At 43.5% G+C, this 21818-nt stretch overlaps 1 protein-coding gene across 5 annotated transcripts in view; it reads right to left on the reverse strand.

The window, feature by feature from the left end:
• Window positions 1-21801, reverse strand: part of ATPSCKMT (ATP synthase c subunit lysine N-methyltransferase) — a 90657-nt gene extending 68856 nt beyond the window's left edge. For 2 of the 5 annotated variants that reach the window (XM_033178788.1, XM_033178789.1), the window contains exons 1-4: window positions 21544-21787; window positions 10831-11120; window positions 8246-8383; window positions 6973-7023 (exon numbers count right to left, since the gene is read on the reverse strand). In XM_033178788.1, the coding sequence (XP_033034679.1) occupies window positions 6973-7023; window positions 8246-8383; window positions 10831-11120; window positions 21544-21559 (495 nt within the window). In that variant the 5' untranslated portion in view covers window positions 21560-21787. Of the gene's footprint in view, window positions 1-43; window positions 436-6972; window positions 7024-8245; window positions 8384-10830; window positions 11121-21543 lie in introns of those variants that run through there. The other 3 variants (XM_033178790.1, XM_033178787.1, XM_033178786.1) reach the window with 3 other exon arrangements.
• Between the last annotated feature and the right edge of the window lie 17 nt (window positions 21802-21818).

Below are 21818 nucleotides of genomic sequence, written 5' to 3' on the forward strand. Positions count from 1 at the left end.
TGGGATTACAGGCTTGAGCCACCGTGCCCGGCCAAAAGCAGATTTTAAATCTACCTATTTTTCTTCTGTTTGTTTTCTCCAACAGTTAAGGAAAGTAATAGTAATTTCTCATTCCAAACTAGACAATTACGCTTCTGTCTAAGGACACAGCTGTAACTCTCTACAAGATCGGGGAAGACTACAACATTTCAGAAAAGCACTCTCAGTAAAGTTTATGCTTGAATGGGCGGCTGGAAATGCATCGATGTTCAGTGCCTCTTTTCATGGCCTCTAAACGTGCTCGCGTCATATGCCCATACTGTGTCTATCCCCTCCCCAGTGACATGGTCTGGAGTCCAGTGTGGGAAAGGAAACCGGCAAGCAATGACTCGTGCATCATCGTCAAGTTCAAGTTCAAGTTTCTTCTCCAACTGCAGCATCTGTAGGGAGTAACAGCTATTATTTTAGTGAGCAGTGAGTCAGAGGAAATAATTTCAAAATTTCTTCTGTACTTAAGAGTCCTGAAAATACCTGAGCAAAAATTACTACTTGTTAAAAAGAGCACTCTGGGACACAAACACATGAACAAACAATCCACTAAAATACAGAAGACACACTGACAGCAGTTGTAAGAACATCTTCTAGTATTAATTATAAAATGTGCCATTTTTAGCAGATGTCTATCATAGATTTATAGTTTTCTCAATAAAATCAAGATGTGGCAGCAATTATAAGAAGCAGTAGTTTTATTTTTTTTTATTTATTTTTTTTTTTTGAGACCGAGTCTCGCTCTGTCGCCCAGGCTGGAGTGCAGTGGCCGGATCTCAGCTCACTGCAAGCTCCGCCTCCCGGGTTTACGCCATTCTCTTGCCTCAGCCTCCCGAGTAGCTGGGACTACAGGCGCCCGCCATCTCGCCCGGCTAATTTTTTGTATATTTTAGTAGAGACGGGGTTTCACCGTGTTAGCCAGGAGCTATTTTTCCTTTTACAATGAGTAGTTTGTGAGGAGATGCTTTGGGTTGATGTGAATCCTGTTACTCATCAGACAGTCCCCACACTTGAAGAGCACTCACAGACAATTCTGGCCTGCATCAATCTGCTAATTCTGTCCTTTCTTCTCGATGTACAGTTGGCACTCTACCATAAGGAAGGGCTTTCCCCTCACCTGCTCTGCCTCTCTCTCTCCTTATCTACCAATCTGCTGCTGTAAGGACAAACACCTATATTCTTATTTCACTTGATAGGGTTATAATCCATTACTGTCCTTGTGTATCCGAATGCTTGAATTGTCCTAATTTGGCTACTGGGAGGCTCTTGCCACTGGCTTCTCTGTCCTTTGGACATGCTGTTATCAAATACTGTGAGCACTTCCTTACATTCTGGCTCAATAAAATGTTCCTGGCTTTTGTATCTTCCTTCCACAGCCCTGATTCAGCCTTTTTCTCAAAGATTCCTGATTCCTCTTAGTGAGAAGTGATATTTAGAAAACAAGATCTAGGCAAAAATTACTCCTCTAAAAATAAACAGATTAAATCAGATGAAATTGATAGGGCTTCTATGATGGTTTTAGTCCTGACCTAAATCTTATACAAGTGCTTAGAAAAACTCTTCTACACGACCTATGGCTGGAATGAGCCAGATTCTAATTCTTCATCAGAATCAATGCCAAGATAATACAGAATAAATTCCATTAAGGATGGAGGAATTTCTATTCTTTCAACAGCCAGTATAGGATTAAAAAAAAAAGTTTTGTTCCTTGAGGGAAAAATTAAATAAGCAAAGAATGAAACAATCTGTTTTTCCAAAATATCAGAGATTTCTTATGGTAATTTTGTTCATAAAAAAGATAATTGTAAACTTATTCATGATGCTATTATTCTTTCCTCTTTTATAGTTTCTTTTATTTCCAAATGATTGTCATATGCTAAGTCAAGATAAACCTAAAAATGAAAGGAGCTATTTCCATCATAAGAAATTAACTGACTAAATTACACATAAATATGCAACGAATCTGGTGCTTGATATCATACACAAAGAGAAGCCGTGATGTGTCATGTCTGCCTAATGGAATTCAAAATTATTCCTACAATTATAGGCTTCAAAGTGACATGAACTCATCCCAATTACATCTACAAAACTTTAAACATAATTCTCAAAGGTATAAGATAACCTAGCCCTGCCATACACACACACCCCGCCTCCTAGGAACCCCGGTTTCACTGGACCACCAGGGTAACTCACTCCTGGCACTTCCTCCTCCCCAAGCTCCCCTCTCCGAGTCCTACTGGTTGCCCCTCATTTCCCAGACCTCTAATGCCAGGGTCCAGAGCTCAGGTCTTCAACAGCTCATCCTCGTGCTCCCCAGGGAATCTCAGCTACTCCCAGGCTTCATCTGTGCTGATACCCAACAAACGTACATCTCCAGCCCGTTCTCTGGCCCGAACCCCAGACTCCTTCTCACCCACCACTGCCAGCCTGATGTCATGCACACCCAAACATCACATGCACATGCTGACTTTCCCAGCCAGCTCCGCTTGCACCTTCCCCAGCATAGTTCAAGGCAACCCCAAGCGTGTGGCAGGATGGCCCAGTGGTCTAAGGTGCTAGACACAAGCTTCCACTTCCCAAGGCAACTCCAAACTTCCAGTAACTTGGGCCAACACCCTGGGGCTACCTGTGACCCCACCTTTGTCTCTCTCCCCATGTTAGATCTGCCAGCTAGTACTGTGGATTCTATCCTCACAATGCACAGAATTTGAGGCTTCTCACCAGTTACTCCATGGCCTGGACATCTGCAAGAGTTTCTAACCTGTCTCCCAGCTTGTACCCACCCCTGCCTCCACATGGCAGCCTGTGACCCTTCTCCAGCCCAGTCAGCCCTGCACGTATTCCTCTCTGCTCCCTCAAGGCTTCTGTCCTTCCAAGGGCTGGTGTCCTTCCCATCCTGCTTCCTCTCTGACCTCTCCACACACACTCATGCCACACCTGCCTGCTCGCCATACTGCCCCCCACCCTGTCCGAGGCGCTTTTCCCTGCAAGGCCCCTCCCTAACCTCAAAGGTCACCTTTGCAGGGATCCTGTCCCTGCCCCATCCCGCCCTTGCTTTGCTTTGCTCCACAGCACTTTTGCTTCTGCTGTATGATGCATCTTCTATAGGCGTCTCATGTAGTATCTGCTCTCCCCACTAGCATATGAGCACCTGGGGCAGGCGTGTTTTCTCTCATACTCACTGAAATATTCCAAGTGATTAGAACAGGGCTTGCTATAGTGGCCACGCTTGTCAAATGAACGAAGGAAGGAAGGAAGAAAAAGTTATTCAGCTATGAGTTATTTTTCTTTATTAGAACATAATAATATTTTTGTTCATCAATTCATAAAAGCCAAGCAAGGTGGTTCATGCCTGTAATCCCAACACTTTGGGAGTCTGTAGCAGGAGGAATGCTTGAGCCCAGGAGTTCGAGACCAGCCTGGGCAACATAGCGAGACTCCGTCCCTACAAAAACTAAAACAAATAGCCGGACATGGTGGCACACGCCTGTATTCCCAGTGACTTGGCAGGCTGAGACAGGTGATCGCTTGAGTCCAGGAGGCTGGGGCTGCAGTAAGCCAAGATCACACATGATAGCACTACAGCCTGGGCAACAGAGCGAGACTCTGTCTCAAAAAAAAAAGAAAAAAAATTCATAACAGAATTTGTAACTAAAATTAAATTAGTCATTCTTTGAAGTTATGAAAGTAGATAGCTTTCTGGGAAAAGTATAAATACTGGTTACACTCAGACCACATTCATTCATTCAACAACCGTTTACCAAGCAATGCCTGTGCCAGTGCTGCAGTGCTGGAGGCCTGGGCCAGCTAGAAGAGGACAGGCCTGCTCCCTACCCCTGAGCTGATGGTGCAGTGCACACAGCAAGCACTGTCAAAGCCTTCAGACAAAGAAATGCGCAATAAACCGTCTAAGGACAGGGCAACAAGATACTATGTGAGTGCAAAGCAGGCCACTGGAGCTCGCCTCACTGGCATCAAGGACTGCCTTGCAGAGGCCAGGCGCGGTGGCTCACGCCTGTAATCCCAGTACTTTGGGAGGCTGAGGTGGGTGGATCATGAGGTCAGGAGATGGAGACCATCCTGGCTAACATGGAGAAACCCCGTCTCTACTAAAAAAATACAAAACATTAGTTGGGCGTGGTGGCACGCGCCTGTAGTCCCAGTTACTCAGGAGGCGAAGGCAGGAGAATGGCGTGAACCTGGGAGGTGGAGCTTGCAGTGAGCTGAGATGCGCCACTGCACTCAAGCCTAGGCGACAGAGCGAGACTCTGCTGTCTCAAAACAAAACAAAACAAAACTGCCTTGCAGAGGAAAAGACAGCTGGCCCATAAGTGGTCAGTGCTATTCACCAACAAAGTCCAGAGCCAGCGGGACCACAGTCAGAGGGAAGGGCACAGCCCCAGGCTCTGGGAAGAGCAGCAATGGTGAGGTCCAGGGGGCCAAGAGGATGGAGGACTGGTACAGACAGCTGAGGGCAGCATGGCCCAAGGGAAGCTGGAAGGGAGCGAGGGCCACTGCACGCCAGCCTCAGGGCCACAGTATTTGGGCCTTATCCCTAAAAACAGCAAGAAGTCACAGACGGGTTTTCACGAGAACAAGATTGATCTGCTCTGCCCTTTGAAAAGATGCTCTTGGTGCATAAGCTCATGTTAAACGTGGATGTTTACAACCCCAGGACTGGCTTGACCAGATCCAAATGGGATTCCTGCTCCTTTTCAGTTAGATACATACTTGTGTGGAACTGCTACAGCACCTCTGATTTTGAGCTACAACTACACAGAGCTGTTAGGGATCATCAGTCTGGTATCAGAAACAGGGGTGAGGGTTTATGGCCCCAGGGATTCCTGGCTCTGGATCTCCCCAAGGCTCCCCTGGCTCTCTGAGTATCTACCTGGGCATCAGCTGCCATGGGAACATCTCATGGCACGCTGGCTTTGTGGAGTCACCCAGCCGCAGCTGGCCATGGTTCCCTGGCACAGCACACGCCCCACCCCCTCACGGCCTCTGCTGAGACACAGCTTAATGAAGGTTGAAAGTGGGGCCCTCCACACACAAAACTCCCCCTTCCAAACCAACAGAAGTCATCCCGGCCTCCGCACCCCTGACCGACCCACCAGCATGGAGCCGGCGAGCTGGCCAAATCTCTGTGATGACAGGGAACGTGGACACTTTGTGTCTTTCAGCTGCTCCCCTTTTTCCTTGGGAATAGTGAAATGCTACATGTTCCTTATTTCAGATTCCGCTACATACAGAAGAATGGACATTAATCACAAAAGTATTCATAAATAATAAGACTCTTATTTCCCCTGACTGAACAGCTGCAAAAAGTGAGTCAGTCTACTTCAAACATGGTAAGAAGCACTCGGAGTCGGCTCCACAGGTCCTGGAGTGACCGTGACTACCAAAGGCCACTGCTGCCCCCCGCTGGGACAAGTAACCCTGGTTTCATCCTCCTGCCTCTCCACACAGCACGGAATTTCCAGTAAATGCTAACATTCTATCTTTATAAAGCACGGATTCAAATTAAAGTTACTTGTCTCCAAAAAGCGAACACATTCTATTTTGGAAGTAAAGTCCAAACACCACAGGTCATAAATCACCATCAAAAATTACATATCAATCTATGATCCCAATCAGTTTTCTTAAAAATGACCAGGGAGTGTGCCCTTCTACCTCATTTCACTTCTATAAGAAAAGGCTGGATACCAAAGTTTGCTCTTAATTTTAGGCATAATGAGAATTATAAATGTACAGGATACTGTCAATTTCAAGAATATTTTACAAGACTGGGCACAACGGCTCACACCTGTAATCCTAGTACTTTGGGAGGCCGAGGCAGGCAGATCACTTGAGGTCAGGAATTCAAGACCAGCCTGGCCAACATGGCAAAACCCCACCTCTACTAAAAATAAAAAAATTAGCTCGGCATGGTGGCAAGTGCCTGTAGTCCCAGCTACTCAGCAGGCTGATGTAGGAGAATTGCTTGAACCAGGGAGGTAGAGGTTGCAGTGAACCGAGATCATGCCACTGCACTCCAGCCTGGGCAACAGAGCAAGACCCTGGCTCAAAAAAAAAAGAGTATTTTACAAAAGCATTTCTAAATTATATTTTAAAATTAAAGAATATGGCATTATACTGAAGGTCTCAGTAGTAGAAATACATTTCTCAAGCACTGAAATGTCTTATACAAAAATGCAGGTATTAATAAAAAAACAAAAAAAAGTAAATTGTCTTTTTAAAAAATTAAAACCCTATCAGCTATATTGCGGCATTTTAGCAAACATCCAATTCTGCCAATTTTATTATGGCTACAATGATAGACTTTGAAAAGTGAAAAGGGATTTCCTTCCATGGTCTGTGCATCAGCAATGCAGTAAAAGCTTCCCACCATGACCATCTTTCCAAAGGCTAAGGAGGGCCATTTTCAGTGCAATATTGTGGCATTTTCACTTTTGAAAGTATATAATCAAAGTTCAATATGCCATTCTTTAGCAAATCAGTAAACTGAGGTAAACTGAAACTACTCAAGGCTCATCCACCCAGAAAATTATCTTCCTGCCAAATGGGAGGAATGATCAATTCAGCGGGAACATCCCATTAACTTTCCAGAGTGACTTCAGCCAAGTGGAAGTGAGTGGCTGTGAAAACTGCAAACTACATTAGGCACGGGGACCTCACAAAGCAGCTTCCAAACTGGAATGCTTAAGGCTTAGGTAAATCATTGAGAATTTCATCTGAAGCCAAAGTTTAAAAGTATGACTGAGTCTTTAATGATTAAACTTCTAAGACTCTGAATTATTTTATTAAATCAATGAACTGAAATCCAGTGTTCCCTAAAATCTCTGGGAGGCCATCACCATCACACGGGTGAGTGGTGGTGTTGCGGCTGGAAGGGCCTTCAACATCATCTAACCCCAAAGAGAGAGCAGAAGAGTGCGTACTCACCATCTGAGGCACACCGAAAATAACAACGTTCGAGTACTGCGAAAAAGTAACCTGAACAAGGTGGGAAAACAATCGGTAGATTAAATGCAAAAAGCCAAATGTTAAGCTTAACTTGTTTCACAGAAATGGGTAGCAGTTTTCCGTTTTACCAAATGGTGGGTTTTGACCAACTCCTAAAAAGAGCGGCCCTCCTTAAGATTTCACAAGGAAAAGAATAATACGTTCATGCTCTCATTCATTTTAATTCAATCCATTACATTTTTCCAAACGCTTCCCTGTAAGTCATCCCATCTCATCCTCAGGGCGACTCCATGCATGGCGTGCCCCAGTGGTCATGTGTCAGACAGCTAGTGACCACACTGTGACCCCACTGTGACCAGCTGGTGGCACCGGGGCCACATGTTCCTGCACCAGTCCACTCTACACCAAACCAACCACACCAGAACACGAGAGACTTCAGAACCATCTGGGGTTTTTTTGTTGTTGTTGAACCATCCTTAAAATTTGAGTCCCCCTCCTCTTCTCTAAAATACTATGTAAAAAAAGTGCAAAAAATGGTCTTTAGTTGAAAAACTGGGGGGAAATGTGCTTTGCCAGTTAAAATTCCTATTGCCCAATAAAAGTCTTATTTACTCTATAGAGAGATCGTTTATGCACATATGGCATAAAAAAACAATGCAAGCAAAACTCAAGCGAATTTTTGTAAACTACTGATGACAATATTACAATGGAAAATTCTTATTTAAGAAAAAGCATTTTATGGAACATTCCTAAAGCAAAATTACAGGGCATTTTTAGAGTCTTTAGAGTACAAATAAAGTTGGAAGTATCTTATACTTTATGAGGATAAGAAATAACCATGACAGCATGACTCTCTAGCACCCATCTCTGTGTCTCTCTAAATATATGAATATGCATACACACACACACACAGGCACACAAATGGAAATGTCTAATATTTATCAATAATAATTTATAGAATTTCCAAATGAGATGAAAAATCTCATTATTTTGTAAGAAACAGAAATTAGAACATACTAATTTAGTAAATAAATTCTTGGAATTCACAAGACCTATACATAAAAACTTTAAGCTTCTCTCTAAAGGAGACTATTTGTAAAATGTATCAATTTTACACATTTCATTATGCCAGAATATTCACTTGGATTTTAATTATTTTTCTTTTAATATGTTTTTCAGTTCTCAGTCATACTAATTTTGAATAATAAAATTTCCCTTGGATTTCTCTAGGGCCATTCCCTGCCTTACATACCTTCCACAAATCCGAAATATAAAATTTGGCAGAACCATGCACACCTTCTCGCCAAGCACGGTATCTGGAGTACCAAACTAGCCATGGGTTTAATTCATAACCAACTGCTGTGAACCCTTCCTTCGCAGCCGCTATGACCTGTGGAGAGAGGCAGGATTTATTCAAAATATGAAGAAAAAATGAACATATATGGTCAAACAATATGAATATTTCCTATCGATGGTTTAAACATCCAATCAAAAAGTGCCTCCTGTGACTAAGACATCATTTAAAAATCTGTCCCTAAAGTGATACAGCTTTGTGGACAAGGTAATAGTCAACCTATGTACCTTAGTTTTCTTGATTGGTTAAAGATTTCACCTCAAGTATCAGAATAGACATTCAGGTTCACTCTGAACACCTCCATAATTGATTCTAGGTCAGCCAGTCCCCGGGGAGGTCAAACAAAACATTGCCGAAAATCCACTACATCTCTCCATCAGTGGGCTAGCACAGCAGCAGTGAAATCAATGTGTCGGGGAGGATGATTTTGTGAACAATTAATAATAATATGCAATAAAAATAACCTGTCAATGAAAAATCTGCAATTAGTTACATATTTCCTTTGTAGTTAATGACTATTCACTCAAAACTGAAAACAGGTAAAAAATGAAATTAATCTGAATAAAGTCAATTGTGGAATCCCACCAGCCTCTGGAGAGTGGGAGGGACGTGGGGCAGTCCTGGGCTCTCTCTGCCGGCCCTGTCCTGCCCCATTCTTTAAGGGAGTATCCCTTGACTCAGCTGTTCCACCTAAGAGAGTTCCCAAGTAACTACAGTGCTACAAGAAAACATTTTCTCAGAAACCACAAAGATACCATTCAAATACATAAAGCATTCAAATACGGATTTTAAAATTTTCTCTTTGATTTCTTGATATGGTTTGCCTCTGTGTCCCCACCCAAATCTCATGTTGAATTCCCATGTGTTGTGGGAGGGACCTGGCAGGAGGTAACTGAATAATGGGGGCAGATCTTTCCCGTGCTATTCTCATGATAGTGAGTAAGTCTCACAAGATCTGGTTTTATAACGGGGAGTTTCCCTGCACAAGCTCTCTCCTTGCTTGTCACCATCCATGTAAGACATGACTTGCTCTCCTTGCCTTTCACCTTCCACCATGATTGTGAGGTCTCCCCAGCCATGTTAAACTGTAAGTCCAACCAACCTCTTTCTTTTGTAAACTGCCCGGTCTCGGGTATGTCTTTATCAGTAGCATGAAAACAGACCAATACTTTCTTTTTTTTTTTTTTTTGAGACGGAGTCTCACTCGGTTGCCCAGGCTGGAGTGCAGTGGCCGGATCTCAGCTCACTGCAAGCTCCACCTCCCGGGTTAAAGTGATTCTACTGCCTCAGCCTCCTTAACAGCTGGGGTTACAGGCGTGCGCCACCACACCTGGCTAATTTTTGTATTTTTAGTAGAGTAGGGGTTTCACCATGTTGGTCAGGCTGCTCTTGAACTCCTGACCTCGTGATCCGCCCACCTCAGCCTCCCAAAGTGCTGGGATTACAGGCATGAGCCACTGCACCTGGCCACTAACACATTTGTTAGAAACAAATAGTGGCTCCCAGAGGGTGAGGGGAGGGGGGGAATAGAAAGTTATTATTTAATTGGGGCAGAGTTTCAGTTTTGCAAGATGAAGAGTTCTGGAGATGGGTGGTGGTGACGGTGGCACGGTAACGTGAATGTGCTTCCCACCCTGAACCATACACCTGCACATGGTTAAGATGGTAAACACTACGGTATGTGTATCTTCACACGATTTTAAAAGTTAAAAAAAAAATTAAATTAAAAATATCTTAACTTTCTAACCTCCTCCTGAATATTCTAGCTCAGAATCACAAAATCAGTCTCTATGTCTGTAGGAGCTGGTGAAAGGTGAGTCCTGCTGGCCTTCACACTAAATGCTTCCATAGCACCAGCCTTTCCCACTGCTGCTGGAACTTTTCAGCTCATCACTGGGATAAGGCTAAGGATGGTGCCACCCTGCCCACAGAGGAACCTGCTCTGAGACACCCACTTGCCCGTCAGTGGCCTTTTGTCTTTATTTATAGGTGCCCAACTGGGGTCAAGTGAGAGAAGTTTGCGAAAGAAGTCTGATCTTCGGCTTAGTGAGGGTTAATCACTGGCTCTTTCTTATTTTAACTCTATATTACCCCACAGGAATTATCACTTATACATGGATAAATACAGACAAATGTAGAAGCAAACAACTATGGGGTTGTTTGCATGATTTAACATGTTTCTTCTCATTATGCCACCTCTGTCGGCCCAAGTATTTAACAGACAATTTAATAAATACCAGTTAACTGTTCTTTTTCCCCTGGCATGTCAACAGCGCACTTCCCCCTTTAAGAACAAATTAAATCTGGGAAAAATGAATTCCAAACATGCTGGTAGTTTAATAGTTTGGTCAAACAAACACAAAATGAAATGAGTACTCTTTCAAGCTGTCAGATTTAGTAAGTCTTTGTGTAAGCCTTACTAAATGTAAAGAAGAAATTTTAAGTTCTCGTTCCAAACCTTAAAATGTTTTAGCAGAACTCACAATGCGTCCGTCGCCACTACCGATGTCTACAAGAGATCCTCTTCTGCATTGCAACATTTTCACAACATTCTCAATCTGCTTCGTAGTTGCAGGTACAAATGGCAAACAGACTTTTCGAAGGGCTGGCGTTATAAACGGTGTGGCTACAGCATACACAGCCACCAGGGTCCCACTCACAAGCCCAGTAAGTAAGAACCCCCAGTTGCTTTTCTGCAAACTGTTGGCTTCAAAACTTGCAGGTAAAACATGTCTTGACTGACTTTCTTCTGTAAGTGTTTCTAGGGGTATACCTAGAATGAAAGCAAGCAGAAAAGACACATGTAGCACCCAATCTGAAATCCAAGACAGTATTTTTTTTCTACAATTCTCATGACAAATAAACTCATGCTTTTTTTTTTTTTTTTTTGAGATGGAGTCTCGCTCTGTCGCCCAGGCTGGAGTGCAGTGGCTGGATTTCAGCTCACTGCAAGCTCCGCAGCTCCGCCTCCCGGGTTTACGCCATTCTCCTGCCTCAGCCTCCCCAGTAGCTGGGACTACAGGCGCCCGCCACCTCGCCCGGCTCATTTTTTGTATTTTTAGTAGAGACGGGGTTTCACCGTGTTAGCCAGGATGGTCTCGATCTCCTGACCTCGTGATCCGCCCGTCTCGGCCTCCCAAAGTGCTGGGATTACAGGATTGAGCCACCGCGCCCGGCAAACTCATGCTTTTTAAAGGATAATTCAGCTGAATACAAGCTAAATGCCAAGTGTAGGATCCCAAAATAAATCCTATTAAGATCTTTTGGAGAACATTATTCAATACCACAAGAAGACTAAAATCTTTTCTTTCCAATATATTGATTTTTTGTGTGTCTAGGAGTCATCCTTAGAAAACAATGTACTCAAACTTATCAAGTAATTTATTAATTTAATATCCATTAGTACAAGTTTTAATCATGTACTACATATTTTTATGTTCTGAACTAACAAAGCCTCATAAACAAAGAAGCATAAAGTTGTCTAATTATTACCCAATTTCAAGTAGAATTAAAGGATTCCACATCAAATTTGGTCTGGCATCTACAATCCAGTTTCACTGATACAATTTTAAAGTAATAGAAGAGACAAAAATCAGGTTTTGCCAAATATCTCAAATAAGTATGGTAATAAAGAGACTTTTATAGCAGATCCAAAAAGAAAAATAAGATCATTTTAGTACTATCACAAACATAAAATAACGCAGACCCCAATCACTGATTACAAAGAAATGAATGGTACCTTAAATATCCTCTTGAGATTTGTCCTTCAAAATGCATTTAAATGGGATCTCAGGGTTTTGAAATTAATATTGACTTGAAATTGATTGTAAAATTGATTAACGAGGAGCACAGTACAGGAGGTAAAAGCAGGACTCCTCCAGAGCCAGCCGAAGTTAGGATCCCAGCTCTGCCACCTCACTAATGAGGGGACCCTGAATCCCTTGTCCTTGCTGAACCTGTTTTCTCGTCTGTAAAGTGGGGGTCACAGGGATATTGTGAGGATGAAATGAGTGGATGGAGGTAAAGCACTTAGAACAGAGTCGAATGCAATTACAGGTTGCCTATAACTGCCGTAAGAAGGTGCCACAAAATTAATGGCTTAAAATAACACCATTTATGGCCAGGCGCAGTGGCTCACGCCTGTAATCCCAGCACTTTGGGAGGCCAAGATGGGCCTCCCAACATACAAAATTAGCCAGGCGTGGTGGTGCATGCCTGTAATCCCAGCTACTTGGGAGGCTGAGGCAGGAGAATCGCTTGAGCGAGGAAGCAGAGGTTGCAATGAGCCAAGATTGCACCATTGCACTCCGGCCTGGGCAACAAGAGTGAAACTCCATCTTAAAAAAAAAAAAAGAAAAGAAAACCACCATTTATTATCATACAGTTCTGGAGGTCAGTCTGAAATGAATTGGCAGGCCTGCGTTCCTTCTGGGGGCCCTCGGGCAGGTTTTCCTGTCTCTTCCTGCTTCCAGAGGCTGCCCACATTCCGAGGCTCTTGACCCCACATCACTCCAATCTCTGCTTCCGTCCTGACATCACCTTCTCTCACATGCCAGGCTCCCTCTTAATTTATAGGAACCCTCGTGATAACACTGGGCCCACATAAATAATCCAAAATAATCTCCCATCTCAAGCCCATTGATTACATCTGTACAGGTGCAAGAATCAGAATGTGGACATTCCTGGAGAGGACATTTTTCTTCCCACCACATCCATGAACTATGGCAATCTATTCCGGTGCAGTACAAATTTGAACCCAAGACACACAGAAAGCTGGCACACAGCAGCGGGTCACCCTCAGGGCAGCCAGCCAATTGCCAGCATCCCCCACTCAGCATAGCTTTGTTCTTGATTTCTGAAGCCCCTTAAAATGAGTTGTAAAACTGATTTCATAGTGGAAAACCAACTGGGTCGGGGGAGAGGGCAGTGGGAGGAAGAATGCTACTAGTGCTAGTGTTAGTGCAAATGCTACTGACGGTGGTAAAGAAAATTAACTTTAAGAAGGTGATGGCATCTGATAGAAAGCAAAAGCTTTAAATAATTTCAGTTATAATTTTGGCATTTTACGAAGGAACTTACAGGCATACGTTGGAGATATTTAGTTCCAGACCACTGCAATAAAGTAGATATTGCAATAAAGCAAGTTACACAAATATTTTTGGTTTCCCACTGTATATAAAAGTTATGTTTACACTATACTGGAGTCTATTAAGTGTGTAACAGCACTGTTCAAAAAACAATGTATGTAACTTAATTTTAAAATCCTTTATTGCTTGACATTTTGGTCTGATTTATCTTCAAAAAATTGTTTAATTTTTAAAAAACAGTTTATTGCTAAGAAATTCTAATGATCATCTGAGCCTTCAGTGAGTCAAAATCTTTTCATCTGGCCTTGACGTTAATGGTTGCTCACTGATGAGGGTGGTGGTTGCCGAAGGTTGGGGTGGTTGCAGCAATTTTTTTTTTAATTTTTTTTTTATTATACTTTAAGTTCTAGGGTACATGTGCATAACGTGCAGGTTTGTTACATATGTATACTTGTGCCATGTTGGTGTGCTGCACCCATCAACTCGTCAGCACCCATCAATTCATCATTTACATCAGGTATAACTCCCAATGCAATCCCTCCCCCCTTCCCCCTCCCCATGATAGGCCCCAATGTGTGATGTTCCCCTTCCCGAGTCCAGGTGATCTCATTGTTCAGTTCCCACCTATGAGTGAGAACATGCAGTGTTTGGTTTTCTGTTCTTGTGACAGTTTGCTAAGAATGATGGTTTCCAGCTGCATCCATGTCCCTACAAAGTATTGCGGCAATTTTTAAAAATAAGACAACAACGAAGTTTGCTGCATTGATAGACACTTTCCTTCACGAAAGATGGCTCTGTGGCATGTGATGCTGTTTGATAGCATTTTACCCACAGCAGAACTTCCTTCAAATTTGGAGTCAATTTTCTCAAACTCTGCCACTACTTTACCAACTAAGTTCATAAAATATTCTAAATTCTTTGTCATCGTTTCAACAATGTTTACAGCATCCTCACCAGTAGTAGATTCCATCTCAAGAAATAACTTCCCTTGCTCATCTATCAAAAGTAACTCCTCATCACCGCTATTTTATCATGGGGTTGCAGCAATTCAGTCTCATCTTCAGGCTCCACTTCTAATTCTCTTGCTATTTCGACCACATCTGCAGTTACTTCCTCCAGTTAAGTCTAAAAGTCATCCATAAGGACTGAAATCAACTTCTTCCAACCTCTTATTAATGTTGATACTTTGACCTCCTCCCATGGATCATGAATGTTATTAATGGCATCTAGAATGGTGAATCCTTTCCTGAAGGTTCTGAATTGACTTTGCCCAGATCCATCAGTGTGATCAGTATCTATGGCACCTCTAGCCTTATGAAATGCATTTCTTAAATACAAGACTTAAAAGTCAAAATTACCCCCTTGATCCTCGGGCTACAAAATGAATGCTGTGTTGACAGGCACAAAAACAACATTCGTGTCCTTGTACATGGCCACCAGAGCTCTTGAGTAGTAATTAGGTGCAGTATCAATGAGCAGTAATATTTTGAAAGGAATCCTTTTTCTGATCAGTAGGTTTCAACAGCGGGCTTAAAATATTCAAAAATCATGCTGTAAAGAAAGGTGCTGTCATCCAGGCTTTGTTGTTCCATTTATAGAGCAAGGCAGAGTAGATTTGGCATCATTCCTAAGGGCTCTATGATTTTCAGAATGGCCAGTGAGCATTGGCTTCAACTTAAAGTCACCAGCTGCATTCACCCCTAACAAGAGAGTCAGCTTATTCTTTGAAGCTTTGAAACCAGGCATTGATTTCTCTCTAGCTTCCAACAGAAAGTTGTTTCATCCATATTGAAAATCTGTTGGCCAGGTGCAGTGGCTGAAGCCAGTAATCTCAACACTTTGGGAGGCTGAGGCGGGCGGATCACAAGGTCAGGAGCTCAAGACCAGCCTGACCAACACGGTGAAACCCCGTCTCTGCTAAAAATACAAAAATTAGCCGGGCATGGTGGCGCACGCCTGTAATCTCAGCTACTCGGGAGGCTGAGGCAGGAGAATCATTTGAACCCGGGAGGCAGAGGTTGCAGTGAGCCAAGATCAGGCCACTGCACTCCATCCTGGGTGACAGAGCGAGACCCTGTCTCAAAAGAAAAAAAAAGAAAAGAAAAAAAAGAAAATCTGTTTAGTGCAGCAACCGTCATTAACAATCTTAGCTAGATCTTCTGGATAACTCGCTGCGGCTTCTCCATCAGCACTTGCTGCTTCACCTCGCATTTTTATGCTCAGGAGATGGCTGCTCTTTCCTTAAACCTAATGAACCTACCACTGCTAGCTTCAAACTTTTCTTCTGCACCTTCCGCACTTCTCTCAGCCTTCAGAGAACTGAAGAGAGTTAGGGCCTTGCTCTAGATTAGGCTTTAGCTTAAGGATATGCTGTGGCTGGTTTGATTTTTCTATCCAGACCACTCAAACTTTCTCCATATCAGCAATAAAGCTTTTTCACTTTCTTATCATTTGCGTGTTCACTGCAGTAGCACTTTTAATCTCCTTCAAGAACTTTTTCTTTGCATTCACAACTTGGCTGTTTGATGCCAGAGGTTTAATTTTCAGTCTATTTCAGTTTTCTTCACTATTTCATGCCTTCTTCACTAAGCTTAATAATTTCTAGCTTTTGATTTAAAGTGGGAGAAGTGTGACTCATTCACTTGAACACGTGGAGCCCACTGTAGGGTTATTAATCAGCCTAATTCAATGTTGCTGTGTCTCAGGAAATAGGAGGGCCCAAGGAGACGGAGAGAGATGGAGGAATGGCCAGTGCAGCAGTAGGAACACACACACATTTATCGATTAAGTTCACTCTTATTTGGGCATGGTTTGTGGAGCCCCAAAATATTTACAATAGAAACATCAAAAATCCCTGATCATAGATCACCATAATAGATAAAAAATAGCAGAAAATTTGAAATATTGCAAGAATTACTAAAATATGAGAGACAAAAAGTGAGCACGATGCTGTTGAAAAAATGGTGCCAACAGACTTGCTCCGTGTAGAGCTGCATAAACCTTCCATTTGTAAGAAGCACACTACTGAATGGGGCATGTTGGTTCACACCTGTAATCTCAGCTACTCAGGACGCTGAGGCCAGAAGATCGCTTCAGCCCGGGAGTTTGAGACCAGCCTGGGCAATCATAGCAAAATCCTATCTCAAACAACAACAAAAAAGTGCATTATCTGCAAAGTGCAATAAAACAAGGTATGCCTCTACTTGCTAAAATAGTAGTCATGCATTTAATTATTTAAGTTGGCCAGGCACAGTGGTTCATACATATAATCCCAGCACTTTGGAAGGCCGAGGTAGGAGGACTGCTTGAGGCCAGGAGTTCAAGACCAGCCAGGGCAACACAGCAAGACCTCATCTCTACAAAAAATAAATCACCCATATGTGGTGGCATGCACTTGCAGTCCCAGCTTTTTGGGAGGCTGAAACAGGAGGATCACTTAGGCCCAGGAGGCTGAGGCTGCAGTGAGCCATGATCACACCACTACATTCCAGCCTGGACGACTGAGCAATACCCTGGTATTAAAAAAAAAAAAGAAAGAAAGAAAAGAAAAGAAAGAAAAGTCAAGGCACATTTGTCATGCCCTCTATAAAGAAATTATCCTGTGGACATTCCAATTGTACAGTACAGCAGTTAAGAGGATTTGGGTCACACAGTTCTGGAGTCTCAGAACTTAATTAGTTGTTTAACACAAGGTAAGCTGTTATTAAGGCATGGTTTTCTCCTCAGTAAAATTTAGAAATAATTTGTTTAAACACAATTCAAAACTGGCCAGACACAGCGGCTCATGCATGTAATCCCAGCACTTTGGGAGGCTGAGGTGGGTGGATCACCTGAGCTCAGGAGTTCAAGACCAGCCTGCGCAACATGCCAATACTTCATCTCTACCAAAAATACAAAAAATTAGCCAGGTCTTGTGATGCACGCCTGTGGTCCCTGCTACTTGGGAGGCTGAGGTTGCAGGATTTCTTGAGCCTGGGAGGTAGAGGTTGCACTGAGCCGAGATCGCACTACCGTACTCCAACCTGGATGACAGAGTGAGACCTCATCTCAAAAAAAAAAAAAAAAAGATTTTGCAATAATACTATCCTCATAGGATTCTTGGAACAGGTAAATAATGTATACAAAGCATTTAGCATAAGCCTAAGAGGCTAAGTAATGACTATTAATTGCTATTATTATTATCAACACTATCATTTGCAGGGAGGGGCTCAATTTTTAACAGCTTTGAGATATAATTCACATATATACAATTTGCCCACTTAAAGTAGACAATGTAGTGTTTCTTCTTATATTCAGATATATGCAACCAACACTACGGTCAATTTTTGAACGTTTTCATTACCTCAAGATGAAACCCTTATCCTTTAGCTATCAGCCTCGCATCCACCCTCTATCCCCCAGCCCTAAGAAACCACTCATCTACTTTTTGTCTCAAGAATCCCCTATTCTGGGGCCCAGTAAAGTGGCCCCCGCCTGTAATCCCAGCACTTTGGGAGGCCGAGGTGGGCAGATCACTTGAGGTCAGGAGTTCAGGACCAGCCTGGCGAATATCATGAAACAACATCTCTACTAAAAATACAAAAAAAAAAAAAAAAAATTAGCCAGGCATGGTGGCGCACACCTGTAATCCTGACTACTTGGGAGGCTGGGGCAAGAGAACTGCTTGAACCAGGGAGGCAGAGGTTACAGTGAACCAAGGAGCCAAGATCACACCATTGCACTCCAGCCTGGGAGACAGAGCAAGGCTGCCTCAAAAAAAAAAAAGGGAATCTCCTATTCTGGACTTAAAGGAATGGAATTGTACAGTGTGTGGATTTCTGCAACTGACTTTTTGCACTTAGCATGTCTTCAAGATTCATCCATGTTGCGACTTGTATCAGTTCTTTATTTCTTTTTATGGCTTAATAATATTCCATTGTATGGATATGCCATATTTTTGTTTATGCATTTGTTCACCAAGTTTATTAAACAAACACAAGTCAGATGACCCAAATTTAATTTCACCTGTGTAGATATGTACCTTTCAATTCAACCAGCAAAAGACACAATAAAAAGTTCCTGTTTTTCACAGCCTCCCATCTAGGCAAATGACAGGTAGGGTCCAGGACAGGCAGACACATGTCAGGTTGTGAGAAATGCTATAGCACAAACAAAACGATACAGGCATACAAGAGAGGTGGAGAAAAAGACTGATTCCAACAATAGGACCAGTAAGGTGTTGGCGAGAGAATATTTGAGCTGGAGCCAAAAGCAGCAAGCCTTGGGACAAAGGTGTAGAAGGCAGGGAAAGCCTTCCTGGAGCACAGGATGAGAGATAAACAGGAAGGCAGGCCTCTGAACGCCAGGCTCAATGTGCATTTTATTCTATGCGCACTGTGATGAAACTTTTTGAGCAAAGTCACTATAATATTTGTGTTTTTAAGAAAGGCAACACAAGGGCAATGAGTCTTTTGATGAAATCGTTCTATTTTCTGTCCCAAGTTTTCATGCCTGCAAGTCTTGCAACGTCACAAACATTTGCATGGGGAAATCAAGATCCATACCCACTGCTGGAGCTCTGGAAGAAGTTACTAGGTACATCCAATATAGGACTACATTGTTAGCTCCATTCAACAAAAACAATTCATTCCTTTCTGTCGTCCATGCCGGAGTGCAGTAGGACAATCACAGCTCACCACGGCCTTGACCTCTCAGGGTCAAGCAATCCTCCCACTTCAGCCTCCCAAGTAGCTGGGACTACAGGCACATGCCACCACACCCAACTAATTTTTCAATTTTTTTTTTAAAGACAAGGTCTCCCTATGTTGCCCAAACTGGTCTCAAACTTCTGGGCTCAAGCAATTCTCTCGCCTCAGCCTCCCAAAGTGCCTCCATGCCAGGCCCTGTATTGATTCTTACCAGTGGAAATCAGGCCCCGAATATTCAAAACTAAAATCAAGACTGTTTCAACAAATCCTGCTAATGGAACGTGTTCAGACTCCCAGACTATCCAATACACATAAATGGCAAGAACTTTCTGTCAGGTGTTCTTTGGAACAAGGAGCCATTCTATTAAATAACGGCGGCAGTGGCCACTGGCTACTTTCTTTGAGCACTTAGTAGGAGTCCATCCTTGAAAATCAAACACAGGATGAGGTTAACTTCTACTGTGTCCAGACCCTGCTTGCTTACTGACTTCTAATATTGGTTGAAAACTTCAATTTTCAGTGGCAGATTTGGATCAGCTGAAGCTAGAGGCAGTGACAGATGTACAATAAGGTACCCAAGGTTCTTATCCAAGTTCAAGCCAAAAGAAAAAGGTCAGGAAGAGAGGAGCCTGTTTGGAATAGTAACCAGCCACATGTCTAAAGCGGGCTTATATCGGAATGTCACAACTTGTAAGGACTGTTCATTGTGCACTTGTATATGCATACCTGTTGAATAACTACAACATATGTTATGTCCCTTTAGCGTATATTCTTATGTCCTTAGAAAGTCTTTCTTATACTAGTCTAATGTCATTTGTATCCTTTTGACATTACATGAGCTACTGATATTAGGAAAAATCCCCTCTCGCTCCCCAGTGTTTTGACAGGAAATAAACTACATAGAGGATGCCATAAGACATTCTATTTTTCACAACAATCGAATGAGCCAAATGAATTGCAGAAGCCACCATTTTTAATGAGGAAACACTGAATTGGCAAAGCTAACGTGAAATAAGACCTGTCCTTGAAGACGTCTAGCTCATAAGTATGCCAAGCATTAAGAGTTAACTGATCACCAACCATCCCATGACAAAGTCAGTCCTCCCTGTTTTGTTTTAGAGACAGAATCTCGCTCTGTCGCCCACGATGGAGTGCAGTGGTGGATTAGAGCTCACTGTAAACTGAACTCCTGGGCTCCACCCATCCTCCTGCCTCAGCCCCCGGAGTAGGTGGGAACACAGGCGCCAAGTCAGTTCTTGACTTTCAGGCCAGGGTCAAATGTTATAGTGCATGTATTCATTTCAACATTTACTGAGTACCTAATAAAGTCTGGGAATAATACAACTTTATTAGCTAAGTCCCTGCTTATGGTAGTAGCGGAGAAGTAAGGCTGGAACCCCTCAACAAATAAATCTAAACCTATCAAATATTAAGTCATGATCTTGGAGGGCGCAGGGGAAGGCAGCATAAGAGATTTAGAGGACAGCTGCGGTTACCTAGATCTTTCTGAGGCAGCATAATACAGGGCTTAAGAGTGGGACCCACCGGGCACTGCGGTGGCTCATGCCCAGCACTTCGGAAGACCTAGACGGGCACATCACCTGAGGTCAGGAGTTCGACACCAGCCTGGCCACTATGGCAAAACACCGTCTCTACTAAAAATAGAAAAGTTAGCGAGCTTGGTGACCTGTGCCTATAGTCCCAGCTGCCTAAGAGGCTGAGGCACGAGAATCGCTTGAACCCGGGAAGCGGAGGCTGCAGTGAGCCGAGACCGCGCCACTGCACTCCAGCCTGGGCTACAGTCTTGTCTCCAAAAAAACAGAGTGTGGCACCCACTGCATCAGGCTGTGCAACTCTGTTTCTTACTAGCTGTATAACCGTGGCAAGTTACTGGGCCATTTGTGCAAAATGTTAATTTATTTACCAACACTTAAACACAGCTCGCTAAGGGCCAGGCACCGTTCTCCTTGAATCTCACAGCAGCCCTGTAAGGTAGGCACTACTGTTACCACCGTCACTTTGTAGACAGGGAAACCGAGGGACAAAGAAGTTCAGGGATTTCCCCAAAGCCACAGCTAGAAGAGCGGCAGAACTGCGATTCCAATCCATCAGCGTGCCTCCACTATCCCTATTCCTTAACATCGTGCTAAAGGCTGAGTCACCTGCCCTAAGGAGTCACAACAGTCTCTAGCAGAGAGGAACCAGCACCGGGAAACGCGCCCGCCGCCAACGATCCCCAGAACCGGAGCGGGCATGGCGCGGCGGCCACGAGCTCTGGGCACCGAACGCCAGGCTGGAGGCCAGGGAGGCCGCTCGCTCGGCCACCGGCTCGACAGTGGAGACCTCAGCTGACCGCGAGCCCCCAGCCCGCCCGCACCCCTTCTGACGCCCGCAGGAGCCCGCCACGCCTTTCCCGCCTCACCTCCTCCTCCCTCCATCGCGAGATTTCCAAGTGGTTTTGGGGGGGGGGGGGAAGGAAATGGATCCTACCATCTTCTCGGAGCCGGAGTTGGAAGAAATGAAGAAATAATGCTTTAAGTCAATGAATTCCTCCTTGGTACCCACAATCAGAAACTCTCAATGGTAAAATTTTAAAAACTGACAAACTCAATCTGCTCTTGACTTGTGTGTCCTAAGATTTCCACTAAGTGTCTTCAAACCTCCCCCCACGGCTTCCTGGATAATAGAAGTTCCCGA

The sequence above is a fragment of the Trachypithecus francoisi genome, unplaced genomic scaffold (assembly GCF_009764315.1).
Source record: "Trachypithecus francoisi isolate TF-2019V2 unplaced genomic scaffold, Tfra_2.0 Lachesis_group2, whole genome shotgun sequence".
Taxonomy (NCBI): Eukaryota; Metazoa; Chordata; class Mammalia; order Primates; family Cercopithecidae; genus Trachypithecus; species Trachypithecus francoisi.